General features: G+C 38.8%; 2 protein-coding genes and 1 pseudogene across 2 annotated transcripts; all 3 read left to right on the forward strand.

Annotated features, from left to right (window-relative positions):
- The first annotated feature begins 35 nt into the window (after positions 1-35).
- LOC104000797 (TOM1-like protein 9) lies at positions 36-9,368 on the forward strand. Its single transcript, XM_009422927.3, has 10 exons — positions 36-469; positions 1,997-2,075; positions 4,149-4,247; positions 4,333-4,449; positions 4,649-4,806; positions 4,894-4,975; positions 5,617-5,702; positions 6,063-6,233; positions 6,615-7,141; positions 8,543-9,368. Exons 1-10 carry the CDS (start codon positions 369-371, stop codon positions 9,190-9,192), a joined length of 2,070 nt encoding a protein of 689 aa, XP_009421202.2. The 5' UTR covers positions 36-368; the 3' UTR covers positions 9,193-9,368.
- Positions 9,369-10,559: 1,191 nt separating this feature from the next.
- LOC135650823 (glucan endo-1,3-beta-glucosidase 9-like) lies at positions 10,560-14,049 on the forward strand (annotated as a pseudogene).
- Positions 14,050-14,185: 136 nt separating this feature from the next.
- On the forward strand, positions 14,186-15,525 carry LOC104000796 (LOB domain-containing protein 12-like). The gene is made up of 2 exons (XM_009422926.3): positions 14,186-14,921; positions 14,984-15,525. The coding sequence occupies exons 1-2, from the start codon at positions 14,766-14,768 to the stop codon at positions 15,302-15,304; spliced, it is 477 nt and encodes a 158-aa protein (XP_009421201.1). The 5' UTR covers positions 14,186-14,765; the 3' UTR covers positions 15,305-15,525.
- The last annotated feature ends 4,109 nt before the right edge of the window (positions 15,526-19,634 follow it).

The following is a 19,634-nucleotide window of genomic DNA, read 5'->3' on the forward strand; positions in this document are numbered from 1 at the left end:
TCGCTTGGGAGCGCTCGGCCGCGAAAGTTGAGCCGCTCGCCTAACGTCAACCCGAGCGTTTATACGTGTGATTTCTCTTTGATTCATCCGTCCGCCTTCCGCCGGGGTAGATTTTTAAGAAGCAGGGAAGAGAAAACACGGCCGACTCCTCTCTCTCTCTCTCTCTCTCTCACACACACACACACAGATAAGGGGACGCGAATTCGAGTTGGGCGCACGCGCTTTTCCTCCATTAGGGATTCCCTTTCTTCGCCGACCGTCCAGCTTCGATCTCCCGTGGAGGAGGGCTACCTGTTGTTGCATTCTCTGGAATTGGATCGGAGCTCCCCCGAGGGATCCCATCTTGTTAGGGTTCCGTGCTCGCGGCGATGGCGGGCGCGCTGGTGGAACGTGCCACGAGCAGCATGCTGATTGGTCCCGACTGGGCCATGAACGTCGAGATCTGTGATATCCTCAATCGCGACCCGGGGTATGCGACTCTGCTCTGCCTTCTCCTTCCCTTCTATTTTCACGTTTGTTTCCTGAGCAATGGTGATGCTGCTGCCGATGCTTCTCATTTTGTGATTTACAGCTGAGGTGATTGTTTCACGGGATGTCTTTGTGCGATCATCGCGTCTGATCGCTCATACCTTCTTTTGTTGTTTATGGAGGTTTTACCTCTTTTTTTTTTTTAGGCAATTGTTAAGCATAAAATGATCTTTCGTGTTGCAATTAATTATACACGTTGACGAATGTTGCGGAATTCTTATCCTAGAAGGCGAGGTGGGAGCTTTTGGTGAAGTAATTTAACCTGTTTTTGGATCAGGAATATTTTTGGATGAATTAAACGGTGTTAAGCTTTTCCTGGTATCTATCCGATAAGAAATCTTCGGATTCATTCATATAATATTGTAGTTAGCAAGAATGATTTCATCATTGCACGTAGGTCCACATGTAAGTAAAAGTGAAGGCGAGAAATTAATTAAGCAAGCTAAAAACCTTTAGGCACAAATCATCATTTCAAGGTAGTTCCTTCTTTGTTCGTTTCCTTCACTTGATTGTGAAAAACTTGTCACAGAATCATGGAACATGAATCAATAGTTGGCATGCAATCATCATCCCGCTGATGAGATATAATGTAAAATGCAGGATATGATCGTCTCAGATTTTTTAAAATTGTGATATTTAAATAATTCCTTTGCAATATTGTTTATGGCGACAGAGAATGATATGGAACTATTCACACTGGAAACAAATGAAACCTTATTTGGCCTTGTGAGATTGATCAAACTAAGGTTCGTCGTACCGTACCGTACCGTACTGACGTTTCGACCCGGGCTTGGTACGGTACGGTACCGGTGTACCGGGCGGTACATCAAGGCATACCAAGTGGTACACCTTGGTGTACTGAATAATTTTATACTTTTTTATACTGTAGCAGTGCTACAGTATAATACTGCAGCAGTGCTACAGTATAATACTGCAGCAGTGCTACAGTATAATACTGCAGCAGTGCTACAGTATAATACTGCAGCAGTGCTACAGTATAATACTGCAGCACTGTAGCGGTACCAGGCGATCCGCGTACTGATAACCTGTCGGACTGGTACATATTGCTCGGTACGGGCGGTATGCTTCGGTATGGCAGACCTTGGATCAAACACACTTGGCATGTGATTCATGCCTATATGTCTTATTGTTTCAGAAGTTAACTTGGGGTTGTCGTACCGGTAAATGACACTATGAAAATCAGAACTATCAGAGGAACCTCAGTCTAAAGAAGAGGCTCAAATAATTGGGGTCAATTATCTATGGGACTTTTACTTCCTTTGCAATTAAGTTATACGATCTCTTTCTTGTTATATTTTCTCCTAGGGCTTCATGCCAACTTCATACTTGACCATATTTGTTAATGCGATGACATTTGTATTCTTATATGATGAGCCACATGCAACTTACATGCATTAGTAAGGTTTTTTTTACATTGATTTAATTTTTTGTTTGCTTTGGTTACCAGGCAAGCTAAAGATGTTGTTAGAGCCCTCAAAAAACGTATTGGGCATAAAAGCCCGAAGGTTCAGCTTCTTGCACTTTCAGTAAGTGTATCAAACAGTTTGGCTTCTGGCTGTATGTTATGGCTTTGTCTAGTTGTGTCTTATTGGTTTGTTTTCAATTCTTGATGTGACAATTTGTTTAGTGTATTTTTGTTAATCTACTGCACAGGGTATCCTTACATGAATCTGTTTTTTTATCAGTTCTCTTGTTTTCTAGTGCTTCTTTGTTAAGAAGGATGATGGATTTTCATTTACTTGAAGACATCTTAGATTGCATTTGTTTCTTTTTTTTTTTTGTCAATGCTCCATATTTTCTGTTTATGAATTTCATTTTAGTGGCATTATTCAACTTCCATGTTAGATCCTAGTGATTTCTTTAAAGTTGATTATTCTACTCTTGTCTTCTGTGGTAATGTGGCAAAGTGGGGCTTTTAACTTATGATCTTGAAAGTTATATTGCGACTTACATGAATGAATTTTCTCAGGCTTTTTCCTCATGATTATCTTCTTAGGCCTGAACATTTTCTCAAAAACAAGATACGATTTTTTTAAAGAAGAAAGGGACATTAGATTTGTGCTTGTTGGTCATGTGTCAGTGTGCCATTTTATGATTTGCTTCTTTGTAGTTCAGTTAATAAACTAAAAGATAATAAAACATTGGATTTATTTTGTTTTCTCTTCTAATCTGGAGGTTTTTTTATTTGCTCGTATCTCAAACCCTCTTGATCTACATCCTCTGTCATGAAATATTTTAAACAGAGTGCCAGTGTTGCTTTTGCTAATATTAGTAACATCGAACTGAATTAAATGTACATCTTATGCACTGAATCACTTTGAGGCTTAAGGCTTAATCTTTAGTTCAACTCTCATAATAATATTCAAACTCTCGGCCTATTCTCAGAAAATTTATCTGTGCTTTTGTAGCATCATTTCGATAGAGATTACAGTTTATTTGCCGCATATTATGCATTCTGTTGTGCTTTTAGATCGCTTTTTATTTAGGCTTAATTTTTGGAAAAATTTTGGATGTTGGACAATGTTTTTGATGTCATCAAACTGTTAAAGCATACTTTGGTCGCTCTATTCGAGATCCCAGATCCTCTCTTTACAAGCTTATTTGTTGCTTGCCAAAGTACCTCTTGTGGACCTGTTGCTCTTAGGTAAGAAAGATCAGGGAACCAGTTGTTAGTTGAACTCTGGAGATCTTTATCTTTTTAGATGAGAAAAAACATTTTGCAAACTGGTTGCAGTGATTTTTTTTCGAGAAGAGATTAGTTACATGTTATGCTAAGAGGTTGTTGCAGTTATCTTCACTGTTAGAGTTGAAATAAATCTACCAATTTGAAGAGGAAACTGAGAGATGGTAGTTCTAATTTCTACATTTTGTTCGACAGGATATCTTTCTATGGGTTGCAACTTACAGGGGAAGGTGCACTTCTTAGGCTTGGGCTTAAGTCTGTGTGATTGAACCCAAAATCTGACATAAACAGATCTCCTTTTATTTTAGGCTTAAGTTCACTCTGAATCTTTCATTTTTGACTCTCTTGACTTTATCAAAAACTCAAGCCTCTGACCCAAGGTTGGACCAAGCCAAAGTCCCTGACCCCTTTAAGAAATCCAGTTCCTTTTGTCAATAGGCTATTGGTAATTTAAAACTTATCAGCTTTTGGAGACGAGATGTTATTTCCAACAGCCTCGTTCTTGTTGGAAAGTTCAAGATGACAATAAGTTTTATTTTTCAAGGTGATGTCAACAATAGTAGTCACTACTACCATGGCTGCCTATGCTCATATACCTTGCCAATCCACTTTTGGCATGGCACTAACACCAAAAAATGCATTGGTTAACACCAAGTTTGTTATCCCAATTGGAACCTGCTATGCTAGAAGGTAGCTACGCTCACAATGCCAAGTTGTACCAGAGGCGCCAACACATACAAAGGTCAATTTATGGCTTGTGTGTGTTGGAATAGAGGCATGCCAATTAGAGGCATGTCATGATATTTTTTTGGCTTGACACTACTAGAAGGATAATCAGTTTCCTCTATTGCATGTTGGATTTAATTTTCTATAGATTGTTATCTTATATTAATTGCAATTAATTTATTCTCTGCAGCTATTGGAAACAATGATAAAAAATTGTGGGGAAATAGTTCATATGCATGTTGCTGAGAAAGATATGTTACACAAGATGGTCAAGATTGTAAAGAAGAAGGTTCTAGTTCTTTTCACTTTAAGATGTTTTCTCATTTACTATCTTTTACTGGATGCTGAACTGAGTTCAAATTATTTTCACACAGCAACCTGATTCTCACGTTAAGGAAAAGATACTTACATTAATAGATACATGGCAAGAAGCTTTTGGTGGTCCACAGGCAAGATATCCTCAATACCATGCAGCATATCAGGAACTGTTGGTATGTGTTTGTGCATTTTGTATTTCTTCAACGGCCTTACAGTTTCAATTGTTATTTTTTCTGTATGATTTTTCAATTGTTGGTACATTTCAGAAATAAAGTGCTAATTGAACCAATTAATTTTTTGATAAAATTATTGTCAAACTATGATTCCATTGTTCTATATTCTCTGATATTATTTCTAATTTTCTTCCATCAGAGAGCTGGAGCTGTATTTTCTCAGAGATCTGAGAGGTCTGCACCTGTATTTACGCCACAAACACGGCCTCTGGGATCCTATCCTCCGTCGGTGCAAAGTCCTGAATATCAAAATGAAGCACCTGAATCTTCAATAGCATCTGATTTTCCTGCTTTGAGGTGTTTCCCTATTCTCATCAGTTATCTACAATGAACTTCAGCACACCTAAGCTTTGGTTCTGATACAAAATTTATTTAATTTTTCAGTTTCACAGAGATTCAGAATGCCAGTGGTCTCGTGGATGTTCTTGCAGAGATGTTGAATGCCGTAGACCCTGGAAACAGGGAGGTATGTTCTACTTTGAGACTTGTTATCTTAATACTTGTTAACATGTCGTTGTCAAATATGATCTTCTAACTTAAAGTTGGATATTAAATTTGTGCTTATGAAAATATGGAATGTAATATATAGACCTAAGTGAGTAAGAAGTCTTGGCTGATAATGAATCTTTGTTGTCTCCAAGGTCTGCCATACCGAAGCATACCACCTGTATCATGCAGTACGTATTGGTCCGACAGGTTACCGGTACGTGGATCATCCAGTACCGCTACAGTGCTACAGTATTATACTGTAGCACCGTTACAGTGCTATTGTACTATACTGTAACACTGCAACAGTATGAAAAAAGTATAAAATTGTTCGGTATATCAGGGTGTACCGCTCGGTACGCCCTGATGTACTACTCGGTACACCGGTACCATACCATATCGAGCCCGGGTCGAAATGCCGGTATGGTACAGTACGACGAACCTTGGTTATGGTCCTCTCCCTGAACTCAATTTTGGGAACTACATATTCATGGTTCAATTTATAATTTAATAGCACTCTGATTTTCTATTATGATCCATTTATGACCTGATTTCTATTACCAAGTTAGTATATCGTGTTATTTAACAATTGCTCAGCCATTTTTTGGTTTCTATATGCAGGGGCTCAAAGAGGAAGTAATTGTTGACCTTGTCAGTCAATGTCGTACTTATAAACAAAGAGTGGTGGATCTTGTTAACACAACCTCGTAAGTCCTTTCAGCTGTTCTCCCCATGTTTCATAAATCTTTCACAGGAATGCGGGTGAAATTTGGACTAAGTTAGTCTCCTTGTGCAAAAACCATGATCTGTAACCTTTAATTTATTTTTTAATGTACATATCATATTTCAAAGAATGATTAAAGCTTAGCACATTTCATTTACTTGAATTCAAGTGATCGTTCTCTGAGTTCTCCCTCTACTTCTTTTAGCTTAACTGCCTCTGTCATCTTTTATGCTCTTCAATCAGATGTAAGATGCAGTAGTTAACTTGCATATGCCACTTGACTGTGCTGATCGCTTATCAATATTGAAGCCATTTACACTTTACCTTATTCTGTTTGTGACAGAGATGAGGAACTGCTTAGCCAAGGACTTGCTCTGAATGATAATTTGCAGAAAGTACTAGCAAAGCATGATGCTATTGCTGCAGGAATTGCTGTTCATGTTAAGAAAGAAAAATTTCTTCAGGCACTTGTAGATGTTGATGATTCTTCAACTAGCAAAGAGCAAGATCAGAGGTAGGAAGCTTTTTCTTCAAGTAATTTGATATTTACAAATTATGCATCAAAGTTGCTACACTATAAAATTTAGAGGACTTCTGTATCACTTCAACGAGAAAAACACATCTTGAAGTTTAAAAAACAACATTTCTTTTGAGTTCTTTCTTTGTGTGAATGTGTACCATATTTAGCCAATTTGAAGATAATCTCTTTGAAGTCATTATCCAATGAGATTGAATTTGTCAAGGTTAACTTTTTATACCTTATGTGCTTCATGAGTGGAGCTTTGAAGAACTTCATCAATAGCGTTAAGTAGTCTTTGGCTTTCATCTATAATATTTAGTGAGGTTTCCTCTTCTTGATCCGTTAAAATTATGTGATTTTGACATGATGACGTAGGTTGTCAGCTACAAGCACAAGCTCAACAGACCAGCCCCCTCTTCAGCAACTATTGCTGCCCGCACCACCTGTATCTGATGGTTCAGCAAAGTCTTCAACAATAATTCATGCTAATATGGACCTTCTCAGTGGCGAGGATTTTAATAAACCTTCAAAGGAGAATTTATTAGCTCTTGTTCCTGTTGGTGAACCACATACCAATTCTGCCTCTGATCAGAACATGTTAGCACTTGCAGACATGTTTTATCCAGACAATGCTAACAGTAACAGCAGAAGTCCTGCAAATGCTTTTGATGCGGATTCTACATTTGCAACACAACAAACATATGCCACTGGAACTAACCCTCAGCTGCCCCAGCAGACACAACAGCTTGCTCTTTTTAATGATGGAGGCAGCCCAAGCTCAGGGGCACCTCAATTTGGGCAGGCAAGCCATGACAATGCAGTGCATCTAAACCAGGCAAGCACTGCATGGAATGGTCAACTCGCTTCAGCATACAATCCGCAGCAGCAGGCACTCAGTTATGGTATGATTATTGACTTTTTCCTTGTCTTTTCAATTCTTGGAATCATTAAGCTTTATAGTTTTCTGGATACCTATTATTCATAGAATGACACTGGAATGGTTAAAGTGAAGTGCATTTGCCTGTTCTGCAATTCTCATAAACCTGTTCCATTGAAAAGAAAATTGCACCAAGATAAGACTCATGTTTTATGGACTAAGTGCTGAGTGCTAAAGAATATATATCATATTTAAAATTAGTGCAATATAAAGAGGATGTTCAGTCTGATTAACTACATTATACAGTAAATAGAATAAGAAATGATTGTATTTTTAGTTGTGGTGGATAGGCGATACCCAAAGCAAGTCTTTAACTCATAAAGAATAAATGTGATTCAGATTTGGATGTTTAAGTAGAGTGGAAAACCAGGGTAAATTTGTTCATTAATATATAAAAAAAACATGATGATTGTTGGGCTATCCTTAATAGCAAAAATATTGCATAAGCACTAACAAATCCTCTTTGCAACCTCCATAATTCAAAAGCTCTATCCTAATCATGATTTCTAATATTTGGAATCATGATTCTTAATATCTGGGATCATCTCATATACGTTGAACCATATTCTATATCCTCACTTAATCTGTGACAATCAACATAAACATAGTTTAGAGTTTTTTTTTTCTATTTAACTTTAATTTAAAAGAAACAATAAAAAGTTAGTTCATATAAAAGATTGCTTACACTTGCGCCTTTTTTAACTAATGCAATATAAGTGTTGCGTTTGATGAAAGATACACGTCATACATGCACAAACACATATATGCATGTCTATATATGTATATATGATTATAGTGGAAGAACTTCTATGATGTATGGCCCAAGTCATTTTCATAGAAATCCAGACTGTTCAATTGCAATGGATGGTTTGCATCAACAGGTACAGCCTTATGGAGCTCGTTGTTTTTCTGTAATTAAAGAAGAGGTTTACAACCTTACTTCTGTGTGTCAGCCTTAGAGTTTTTCTCCATGTGTATTAGTAATGACTTTGTTTCACGATACCCATGTGCCCCTGGCAAGACTATTATGTCTGTGCACATATAGATATGTGTGTGTGTGTGTTTGTACGTGAACATATAAACATTTATTTGCACATAGAGGCTTCTTAAGGGTACTTAAGGGGGATGCTGAAACATGGTATTAATGGTAGGAAAGGATTCGTATAGCAAACCAAACAGTTTGTACAGAATATGTATGTCATAGTTGTTTTCCAACACAATTTGGGTTGAGAAAGTATGTGAAAAGTTGTTTTATGATTCTGTTTAACTGTTACCATAAACCATTTCCTCGGAAACCTTTATCTGCTAACATGTCTTGACCTGATACTTTTTATGTTTTTTGTTTGAGTAATTTATTCTTTTGCAGGTCCAAATGATGAAGATGGAGCTCTTCCCCCACCACCTTGGGAGGCGGAAGCTGTCCAGCATGAATCGCCTGGTTTTCAGCCTCAACCACATCAAACTGGGCAGCTTAGTGGTATGCACTCCTTTCCAGCACAAACCAGCCAGCATGCAGACATGCCACCCCATCCTATGGCAGGTGGTCAGCTGGGAGGCATGCATTCACAACATATATTGGGTGCCCAGCCTACAGGGCTCCAACCTCAACTGATGCAGAGCAATCAGTTTGTAGGCATGCATCCTCAAATGCAGAACAGCCACATGCCATCTACATTTCCACAGCATATGCTTGGAGGGCATGTGGTCGGTGTGGGTCAACAGGCCATGCAGCGGGTTCAGCTGACAGCCTATGGATACGGGCAACAACCGGGTGCCCAATTCTACGATCCAGCGAGACCTGCATACCCTTATTCTACTCCAAATGAGCTTGCACAGAGAATGTATGGCCTTTCTATGCAAGACAATAGCACATATGCGAGTCAGTCCTCTTCCTATCAGATGCCTACCTCCTCCTCATCCTATCTGCAGCAACCGAACAAAGTGCCAAAGCCCGAGGATAAGCTTTTTGGCGATCTTGTTAACATCGCCAAAACAAAGCAAAATAAACCTACTTAAGTTTGAGAGCAAGTGAACTCGGTATGAGGAACTATTCTTCATATGTATTTTTTGATTCGTTATTGTTGGTTTCTGTTGCTTCCCTTGTATTTTCTCTTTCTGCCTCCTTGTTTGTATTTTTCCCTTTGTTATTGGTCATGTACATTTCTGTCTACTAGGGTGGGGGGTGGGAGGAATAATATAGGTTCATTATAGAGTTTGGAGATTTTGTGTTGCTTATGTTCGAGTCTGATGCTCACAACTACTACTGAAGTCATGTCTTTACGTATTTTTTTTGTAATACTGTAGCTTTAATGCTGACTTTAGTAAAATATAAATATACAAAAAAAAACATAAATATAGAAGAAAACCAGAGGAAATTTGTTCATAAATATATAAAATAAAAACATGATTATTATTGGGCTATTCCATGATTCAGAAGCTCTATACTAATCATGAGTCCTAATATTTGGATTCTCGGTTCTTAATATTTGGGAAAATCAACATAAGCATATTTTAGAGTTTTTTAATTTCTATTTAACTTTAATTCAAATGTAATGATAAAAAGTTAGTTCATGTCCTATCGTACCTAACACTTTTCGTCTTTTTTATCACTGCAATATAAGTATTTTGATGACTATTTAAAATTTTATTTAATATATCTTAAATATTAGTTTGATGGTATAACAGACTAACTTACCAAAGTCAAGAGTTCGAAAGCTCATTTAATATATTTTTATATCTTAACTATTTTTAAATATTAATTTAATTATAATATATTTTAAAATATTAAATTATTCTAAATATTAATTATAATATATTTTAAATATTTAATTATAATATTTTTATATTTTAAATATTAATTTATATCTTAAAATATCTTAAAATATTTTATATTTTAAATATTAAATTAATTATTAAAAAAATATTAAATTTATTTATAAAATTTTAAGAGTTCGAAATTTCACGATATAATCCACAAGGCGTAGAACAAAGGCAACACTAAGAACACCGAACTGGAACAGCGGTGGAGTAGGTTAATTAAACTAGTTATTCACGAGTCCCACCGTCCCCGCCGCTTCCACTATGCGACAAACCACTTTGCCGGCCTTTTACACGCGTCCGGCTGTGGACGCCGCAGGCGACGTCAGTGACGTCGCCTCTTCCACACGCCTCGCGGCGCGCGGCGGAAGGCGCAGATCACGCTGTCGGTCGCCCACGTTGCCTTACGTTACGCACGCCTTTTAACGCAAGGAAAATAACGGCCGTTACGACCCTTCTACCTCTCTCCCGCCTTTTCTAGAAGTGCGAATAATACTTGTAAACCAGAAACTTGATGCTTAACGGAACGTTATAAACTTTATTATAACGGTTTTGAGAGAGAGAGAGAGAAGAGGCAAAGAATGCGGTCGAATCGCCGTTCGATCCTTTTCTTGCGTCTGCTGCTGCTGCTGTTGGTGGCCTGGTCGCCGGCCTCATGGTGGCGGGGGTGGGCGTCAACTGGGGGACATCCTCCTCTGCCTCCCACCCTTTCCCGCCGTTCGTGGTCGTGCCGGGGCTCCTCCAGGCCAACAGAGTCTCCCGGGTGAACCTCCCCGACGCCGACCGTTCCGTGCTCGCCAGCCTCGCTGGCTCGGGCATCGCCGTGGCTATGGGCGTCCCCAACGAGATGCTCCGGTCCCTCAGCTCCTCCAAGTCCGCTGCCGTCAGCTAGGTCCACGACAACGTCACCCGCTACGTCTCCAGCACTGGCGGCGGCAGTGTTCGAATCGAGTAAGTCCTTTCTCTCTCTTCTTCTCCTTTTTGTTTGGGGTTTATCATTGATTTTAGGGTTAAGAAAAGGAAACTTGGCGATTGTAATTGCACACTCGTTTCGAAATGAAATAATGTTTAGGTATTGTCTACTCGATCCTTTTCTTCTCAAAGTTAGCATTTTGCTTTTAGAACCCTAGCTCGGTTAATGGGTTTATGCTCAGAGTTCGTATTAAGTTGTGGTAACTCTTATGCTTGCGCAGATCGATTGATTCTTTGTTGTCTGTGTTGCATTATGCTCTTTAATTCTTTGTCGTGTTTGATTGTTGATTGTGATTGTCCATCCACTATGTAGCTTCGCCATTTGAACGAGACATCAGTAAGATATGCGCCCAAAGTGATCATGCCACTGCAAATTTTCCTTGTCCTCTTCGTGGCTGTTTGTCGTCATACACGATAAGTTTATGCCCTGTATTTGGTTGCAGTATATGTTTCTCTTGCATTATGATCTGCATTGGCATCTCTATAAGGCTGCGCTGAGGACGAGAGTAGCTCAACTGAACTGGAATTTACTGATATAAGACACACTACCTTCTTAACGAAAAACAACTTTGAAATGCCACTAGGAAACTGATAGGAATTCAAGCATTTCCTTGTCTTATAAACTTCAAGGTATTTAGATGCGTATCTTGTGCAACTGGGTGCCACTTGAAAGTTGAAACAGCGTCGATCTAAGATCTTCAGATTTTGAAAATCTTAGGCATTATTTGTTATGATTATTCCATGCCCCTTGTTGTCCCTGTACATATGCATGTGTCATCATCTGGGACATATCTTGAGGTACTAAAGCTTGAAAGAAGATGAGAAACGTGGCAAAAGGGATAGAGCTTGATTTAAGTCTGTTTGGAAGCTTTAATAGTAGGAGTGCCGTTAGTCTTGGATGACCTTCTACATCAAGAACTCAAGAGTGGCCTTGGATGCCTTTATAAATTGCAATGATAGTAGTGATAAGTTGCATTCGGATTCACTTCTCCTTCAAGTATATGAGCTACCTAAGGTGCATATGAAGAATGTGTTTTGGGTACTTTAGGCAAGTAATGAGAATCATTTGCTGTTGTCTTCCACGTATAAAAAATTCTGCAGTTCGAGTAAAGCTAAATGATATCATGCGCTATTAGATGCAGCAACTCTTCAAGGTAAACCTGTTTTGGCACACTGTCACATGCTACCAAATAATTGCTGGATTTCTTGGTCACAACATCTGGCAACTTCGATAATATCTTTGATGGAAAGCTGTTTGTGTCCTTCCCCTGCCCTACTATGATTGGACGCTAGCAGATTTCGCTCTTTCCTTAGCTAACACTGCTGCATTTACATTCGGTTGATAGATTGTGTAAGAACATTACTGATGAGGTGAAATTGAACTCTCTGTTTATTAAATGCACTAATCTGCAATGCACTAAAGTTGACAGTGAATTATGGTCAAAATTAAGCAGTCAAGCAGTGAGCTGCTGAAAGTTAAGTTGTTTGTTTGGACTCTTGGAAGGGAAAAAGTTTGTCGACTTCCAGATTTATGTCAGTTGGTATATCAAGACAGCTTATGTTTTGTTGCCAAGAAAATCTGGTCCAAGCAAAATTTGGGTTTAGTGATTGATTTTATGGCCCTATGAGAGCTGATACTTTTTTGATATTGTCAGTGGTTTTAAGCTGAAATTATGGATGACAATGTTGACTTGTCATCTTATGTTTGTTTCCTCTTGCCCATATCTTCTTCTGCTAAGATATACTATGTTATATTGCATGAAGATGTTAAAATTGGCATATTAGTATGTAACCACATTAACTTGGTGCAGAAAAGGACATTCACAAAGCCTACCTATGCGATATATTGACAAGACTATAAATTGACAGGTTTATTGCTGTCGGTGATGCAGCATTCCTCCTCAGTTATGGTCAAACATTCCAGCCCCATGTAGTTGGTGCAGCAACAAACATTCAGCGAGCCTTGACTGCTGCAAATTTAGCAAACACGGTAAAAGTCATTGTTCCTTGCAGTTCTGATGTATACCAATCTGAGTCTAACCTACCTTCGAAGGGTCACTTTAGGCCTGATCTCAACAAGACTATGATTGAGCTCCTCTCTTTTCTTGACAAGCATGGTTCACCCTTTGTGGTTGACATCAATCCTTTCTTGACCTTTCAACAAAAGAAGAACCTTTCCCTGGATTTTTGTTCTCTTCCAGACAAATTCTCATGCATTATCTGATGGACCGAACAAGTATAGAAACCACTTTGATATGAGCATCGACATGTTGGTTTCAGCTTTGTCAAAGGTTGGGTATGCTGAAATGGATATAATTGTCGGGAAGATAGGATGGCCTACAGATGGTGCAATGAATACCACATCTGCTGTTGCCCAGATCTTCATGCAAGGCCTCGTTGACCACCTGCAGATCAAAGCTGGTACTCCACTTAGACCAAAGAGACCACCAAGAGAGACGTATATCTTCAGTCTACTAGATGAAGATCAATGGAGCATTAAGACTGGGAATTATGAAAGACACTGGAGCATTTTCACATTTGACGGCCAGGCAAAATACAATGTGGACCTTGGCCAAGGCTCAAAAGCTCTGGCAAGTGCTCATGTTGTGGACTACCTGGCGCAAAAGTGGTGTGCGGTGAATAACAAGAAGGACATATCAAATGTTTCCGGCAGTGCATCGGAAGCCTGTTCCGCTGCTGATTGCTCTGCTTTGTCTCCTGGTGGCTCTTGCTCGGGGATCGGCTGGCCCAGAAATGTGTCATATGCTTTCAACAACTATTTCCAGCTTCATGATCAGAGCGCGGATAGTTGTGATTTTGGCAGCCTGGGATTGATAACAACTGTGGACCCATCAGTAGGTGATTGCCGGTACACTATTGCACTCCGCACATCATTTTATACGTCTATTCATCAAACGCTGGTTGCACCGTGGAGCATGATGATTCAAGGTGGCACCTTTTTTGCTTTCTTGGTCTTATTTGTTTGGTGTGTTGATCTGCTTACTTTGAGGTAGTTTTGTATAAGACAAACTAGAATTTTGTACTAAAACTTCCAGAGGATGTCTAAGCACTTCATGAGTTCAATCCTTTGAGCCTGAATCATTCTGAACTTGTTCTACGAGAAGTGAATGATGCTAAGATTTTGGCACTTACATTATTTGTGATGCCAAGAATTTAGCACTGCATGGTTTGTGGTTGGATTGGTTCTGCTTGCTTCTTCTCTTGCAATAGAAAATAATATCCTGCATATTGGTGTTACATACTTGAAACACTTCTGCATGAAAACTACTTGCTCTTGCTGATCAACTTACCTGCTCTCGCTGCACCAATTAGGAACAGGAAATGATGAGGACCAGTTGTGGACAAACACTGCATTAGGTATGCACTGCAATAATAGTTCCTTGTTGACATCATATAAAACTAAGACTCAGCTCTGCACTGCTTCAAGCCTTCCATGTCAACTTAGCATCCCATCAACAATGGCCACGGACGGCAGGTAGCTTAATGTAATGTGACTGTGTATTTGACCGTATGTAGAGTATGTTCACCACATGATAACATGCTCGAGGACAAGCGTGTACACTGTAGCCTAGTTTTATATGTTATCATTACCAATAGAAACATCCTTTCCTATCTTTTTGATTACTATAATCTATGATTGTTAAAGGTTTTAACTTAGGGTTCGATCATAAATAGGCAGTCCCTCTCAGCTCATCTGAACCTGAGAGGCAACCTTGCACTGTACCAAGTGTATTCATCTGCAACCATACACCTTCGTTCTTGCTTTGGTGGCCTAAGCAATGGGTAGCCACTCGCCTTGCGCTTCCTGCAAGCTTCTACGGAGGCGCTGCACGCCGGACTGCGTCTTCGCGCCCTTCTTCCCCTCCGATGAACCCCACAAGTTCGCAATGGTCCACAGGGTCTTTGGTGCAAGCAACGTTAGCAAAATGCTACAGGTTTCTTCTTCTTCTTTGTTCTTCTATTTTGTCTACCGATAGTTTACGTTGGTTGACTACAGGAGCTTCCTCTTCATCAAAGAGCGGATGCAGTGAGCAGCTTGGTCTACGAAGCAAACGCAAGGATGAGGGATCCAGTTTATGGTTGCGTCGGAGCCATCTCTTACCTCCAGCATCAAGTGTCTCAGCTCCAGATGCAGCTGGCCTTGGCTCAAGCTGAGATGCTTTGCATTCAGATCCAGCAGGCGCAGCTGATGGATGCTGATGGCATGCAGTATCTCATGCAGAGTGACCTCAGCGCCATGGCCCAGTTGACGAACTATCCATCCTCCTCAAGCAATGTACCCCATGAGCCTCTCAAGAGAGAGAATCCATGGACATAGAAGCCATGTTCCTGTTCCCAAGCGTTTGCTTGGAACGGAGCTTCTTTGTGGATTCAGTGCTTCATCCATGTACATGTCCCTATCATTGTTATGTTTAGGTGAAGACACAAACTGGAAGATTCCTTTTGTTCTCCCTAAGACAATTCCTTTTGTCATCTAGCTGGCTGTTATATATACATTGTTGTTGCTGTAAGAACATGAAGTCATCCAAAAGCTTGATTAACATACCTTTCAAACTCCTGCAGACAAAACAAAATGACACTTTGTTGGCCATTTCCAATCTACATATAAATCACAGATCAAGCTTTGACTCTTCGATCATCCTTTTCCTGTCCAACAGAAGGAAAACAAGTACAACTTTTGTAGCTTAACTCTGCATCTCAATGATGATTCTTTTCCTGGTGTTACTTGCTGTTTGCTATGTGGGTTGGTGAAGTGTTATTGGTGTTAGAGGAGTACAGTATGTGCTCACATGCAGTGTAGTTCTTTGCATTAAGCTATGTTGATGGACCAGCCAACAAGAAGTTTTTTTGTCTCTAGCTTGGGATTTAGTAGTGGATGAGACTGCACTAAAAACAAAGGCAATAATTACACGAACTGAACTAAGCGATAAGAGAAAGAGAAAGAGTCAACAGTGTCATGAACTAGGTTTTAGTATGTTGGATTAGTACATGACAAGAGAAAGAGTCTCAACCATCTACGATTATAATCCATATCAAGTTTGATCTCCTGCAAGATAAGACACTCCCACATGCTAACCTCCAAAGGATTGTTAGACTAAACTTTATAAGGATCGTAATCCTGGACTTGTTCTCTTGGCATGTCCTAATCCTTGATGAGGATTACAAGAGAGAAAGTGGAAGAGTGATTACAAGCAAGAAGTAATTGAAATCTTAACACGAATAAGAAAGAAGTCAGACGTGACTAAAAGAAAGAATCGAATGCTCACTAGAGAGTTGACGGAACTCGGGCACTTGCTTCGAGATCTATCTACAAGAATAATAAGATTGGATGAGCTTTTAATGTACATGGTCATTAAATGATTTTAGTAAACAATAATTGATCTTGTTGATTTATAATCGTAAAACATAATAAGTACTTCTGTTTGGATATTGATAACATTCATTAAAAAATACTATGGAGGTGGATATTCTCCGGATCGAATACATGGGGAAATACACACGCTAAACAAGATGATTATTATCGTTTCATCGAGAAACATAAGCTCGTAAATGAAACGACACGTTCTAAGCTTCTTGCTTGTTTCAATAAGTGAAAGAATGGACGCTGTAGATGTGAAAGCAATGGAGATTCTCGTCGTCCTCCGATTACGTTGATCTCAGCTGTGACGCTCCCGGCAGGCTTTAGATTGACTCACCACTAAGAGATCGGAGCGACACGACACCAAACCGTTGTAATTAATTTTCGAGATTCTCTCAAAATTTAGAAATAAGTGAAATGTGAGTTACAATATTTTTTAATAGAGTTGCATTGTTTTTGGATAAAACCTAAAACGTGTAACCTCGTTAAAAAATAGTATAACTCGAGTCTTCAAGAAAATTCTTTTCATAAAACTTCAAAAAGCCTTCTTTGAATATTATCAAGTGGTTTTTGATCCAAAATGATTGTAAATTCACCTTAGATCGGGTAATTGTAAAAGATTACCGTAACTAAGGTTTTCAAAAAAATATTTTTCTGAAAACTTTAGAAAAACCTTCTTTGATAATATTTACATAGTTTTTTTTTCTTCAAAAGTGGTTGTAAATTCACCTTAAATTAGGGGAAAAAATTATAAAACATAAATATAATCAATGATAAAATCCATTAACATATTTTATTTTAAAATAGAATAGTTAAAAAAGTCATTTATGCATTTATAAGTCATTTTCCAATTTTTTTCTTAAAATTTAAGATTTTTTTATTATTAGTTATTTAAAATATATTTAAAATATTATTATATTACGTTTTAATTTATATAAATAATTTAAATTTTAAAATTTTTTATACTTAATATGTATGATTGTGTCCGATGCCAACTCATTTGCCATCGAGGTCGACACCTAAGTAAGGCTCCAAGTCACCAACCTCAAAATTGTACCATGGTGTGTTCGAATGTGCCCCACATAATGATTGAGAATAATTTTTCTATCTTACATTGTTGTCTTCTCCCTTTCGTTGACTTAATCATATAGTTTACATTGTTGTCTTCTCCCCTTCGTTGACTTAAGCATCGAAAAGGTCACGTTGAGCATCTGGATGAGCCAACCCCCAGGGAGGAACCTTGCAACTAGAAATATCTCAGTTTGTCTACCTGGTCATCTCGAACCGGGTTCTCACCAAGAGAACGACATCTAATCGGATGATTTAGGTCACTTTTGTTGGACTAAAAAAATAGGAGCCCTATCCGAGGAAAAAAGATCAACAAAAAAAATAAACAAGAGCTTTTCCTAAAGAAATTATCCTATATAATTATAATCATGATGCATGTATCAAGAATCCATAATAATAATAATAATAATAATAATAATAATAAAAGTCATCTTTTCTGCACCAGTGATCGCCTGTTGTTTGGTTCATTCTCCCATCGACAAGCTTTGGTGTTGGATGCCGATAGGAGGGAATGGCATCGGAGGCCGAAAGCTACGGCGACCCAAAAGAGTTTCCATAAATATCACAGATGAATCATGTTGGTTTGGCCCAGCGTGTTAGATTCCTTATTTTGTTCTCGGAGGTTCATTAGGTGCATGAACGTAGGCTAACCCTCCTCCTTAGGTTGATCTCACAGAGAAGAGACTACAAGAATAGACGACGAAAAAGTCTCTCAAACTCTTAATGTGGTTGGTTCTAAAGTCCCTGCAAACTCTCTCAACCAAAACAAGCCTTGTTTAATGCTTACTTAACCACAAGCTTTATTTACTCGGAGCCTCATCACGTCACCTCTCTCTCTCTCTCCAACTTTCTTTCCGGCTACAATTCAGGCGCATCGTGAAAACTTAGAATTGGTTTCCATCAAGACTCGTGGTGGTATCAGCCACTTCGTGAAGAAGGTATCAGCTCTCCATTACATGCCGATAGAGGAGACCGGGCGGCTAAAGTTCAACCGAGGAAATGAGATTGACCCATTCACTCCCAAGTTCAAGGGAGACTTTTGCTACGACTAATGTATTGGAGCTTGAGCGTAATGTGATGCGCCTGAATTGTAACCCTAAAGTAAGATGAAGCCATGGCCCTTCGTGAGGAAATATACAGGCCGGAAAAGAGACAGAGGTCGCGCGATGAGGCTCCGAGTATATAAAGCTTGTGGTTACGAAGCATTAAATAAGGCTTGTTTTGGTCGAGAGACTTTGCAGGGACTTACGAACCACGTTGAGGGTTGAGATGCTCTTTCGTTTGTTCTTGTAGTATCTTCTCCGCGAGGTTCTCAGATGGCTGAGGAGAGGGTCGGCCTTGCTTCATGTGCGTGCCCTTCGTTCATGGTTTTTATAACACCAATCCGATACCAGGAGAACAACATCGAGGGTACACCTTTGGCTCCTCCTTCGCCACCCCACGTCCGCTACGGTACATCCGAGCAACAAGGACGATGGCTCTCTTTGCGTTGCCGCAAAGAGACTCCTGTCTTATCTATCAAAAATTACGTCGAACATTCTCTTCGCGTTGCCGCTCCCTTTTGTGGGCAAGCTGCTCCCAGATCCGAAGAGCTTCGAGGACGTCGCCCGCTTCGCCGCCGACAGGATCCGGAGGAGGAGAGTTGCCGAGCCCCCCGCTTCGGCCTCTCGCGTGGAATAAGGAGACCACGACGACATCCGTGATGGACTTAAGTGTCAGTATCTGAGAACAAATGTTAAACCATATTAAAAAAATAGCATAAATTATTTTTTATTATTATAAAATATTTATTTTTTAAAAAATTGAAAATGAGTTATAAAGACGTAAATGATTTTTTTTCATTTTTAAGCTTTTAAATGAGTATTTGTATTAATTTTACCCCTTAAAAGGTTGAATTTATATATTTTTTTCTTAAAGTTTAATCAATTTAAGATGAATTTACAATCATTTTGGATCAAAAATCACTTGAATATTATCAAAGAAGACTTTCTGAAGTTTTAAAAGATAATTATCTTTTTGGAGTTTAATACGATTACATTATTATTTTTTTGGTCCTATTAAAAACCCTTTAAAAATTTTGTAACCCACCTCTCACTTTTTTCAAAAATAATTTAAATTTCAAAAACTTCTAAAATGAATTACAAAAGTCAAAATGTTATCTTAATCTTTATAGATAGAATCTTGTCCGTACAAAGCTTAAGAAGAATTAGAAACCTAATGA

The sequence above is a fragment of the Musa acuminata genome, chromosome BXJ3-10 (genome assembly GCF_036884655.1).
Source record: "Musa acuminata AAA Group cultivar baxijiao chromosome BXJ3-10, Cavendish_Baxijiao_AAA, whole genome shotgun sequence".
Taxonomy (NCBI): Eukaryota; Viridiplantae; Streptophyta; class Magnoliopsida; order Zingiberales; family Musaceae; genus Musa; species Musa acuminata.

What these genes read in the sequence shown, in the direction of transcription:
- LOC104000797 (XM_009422927.3), top strand. Translation starts at nt 369, where the DNA reads ATGGCGGGCGCGCTGGTGGAACGTGCCACGAGCAGCATGCTGATTGGT. An exon ending in TCTGATTTTCCTGCTTTGAG is followed by an intron (nt 4,807 to 4,893) that starts GTGTTTCCCTAT and finishes TTAATTTTTCAG; the next exon opens with TTTCACAGAGATTCAGAATG. An exon ending in TAGACCCTGGAAACAGGGAG is followed by an intron (nt 4,976 to 5,616) that starts GTATGTTCTACT and finishes TTCTATATGCAG; the next exon opens with GGGCTCAAAGAGGAAGTAAT.
- LOC104000796 (XM_009422926.3), top strand. Translation starts at nt 14,766, where the DNA reads ATGGGTAGCCACTCGCCTTGCGCTTCCTGCAAGCTTCTACGGAGGCGC. An exon ending in ACGTTAGCAAAATGCTACAG is followed by an intron (nt 14,922 to 14,983) that starts GTTTCTTCTTCT and finishes GGTTGACTACAG; the next exon opens with GAGCTTCCTCTTCATCAAAG.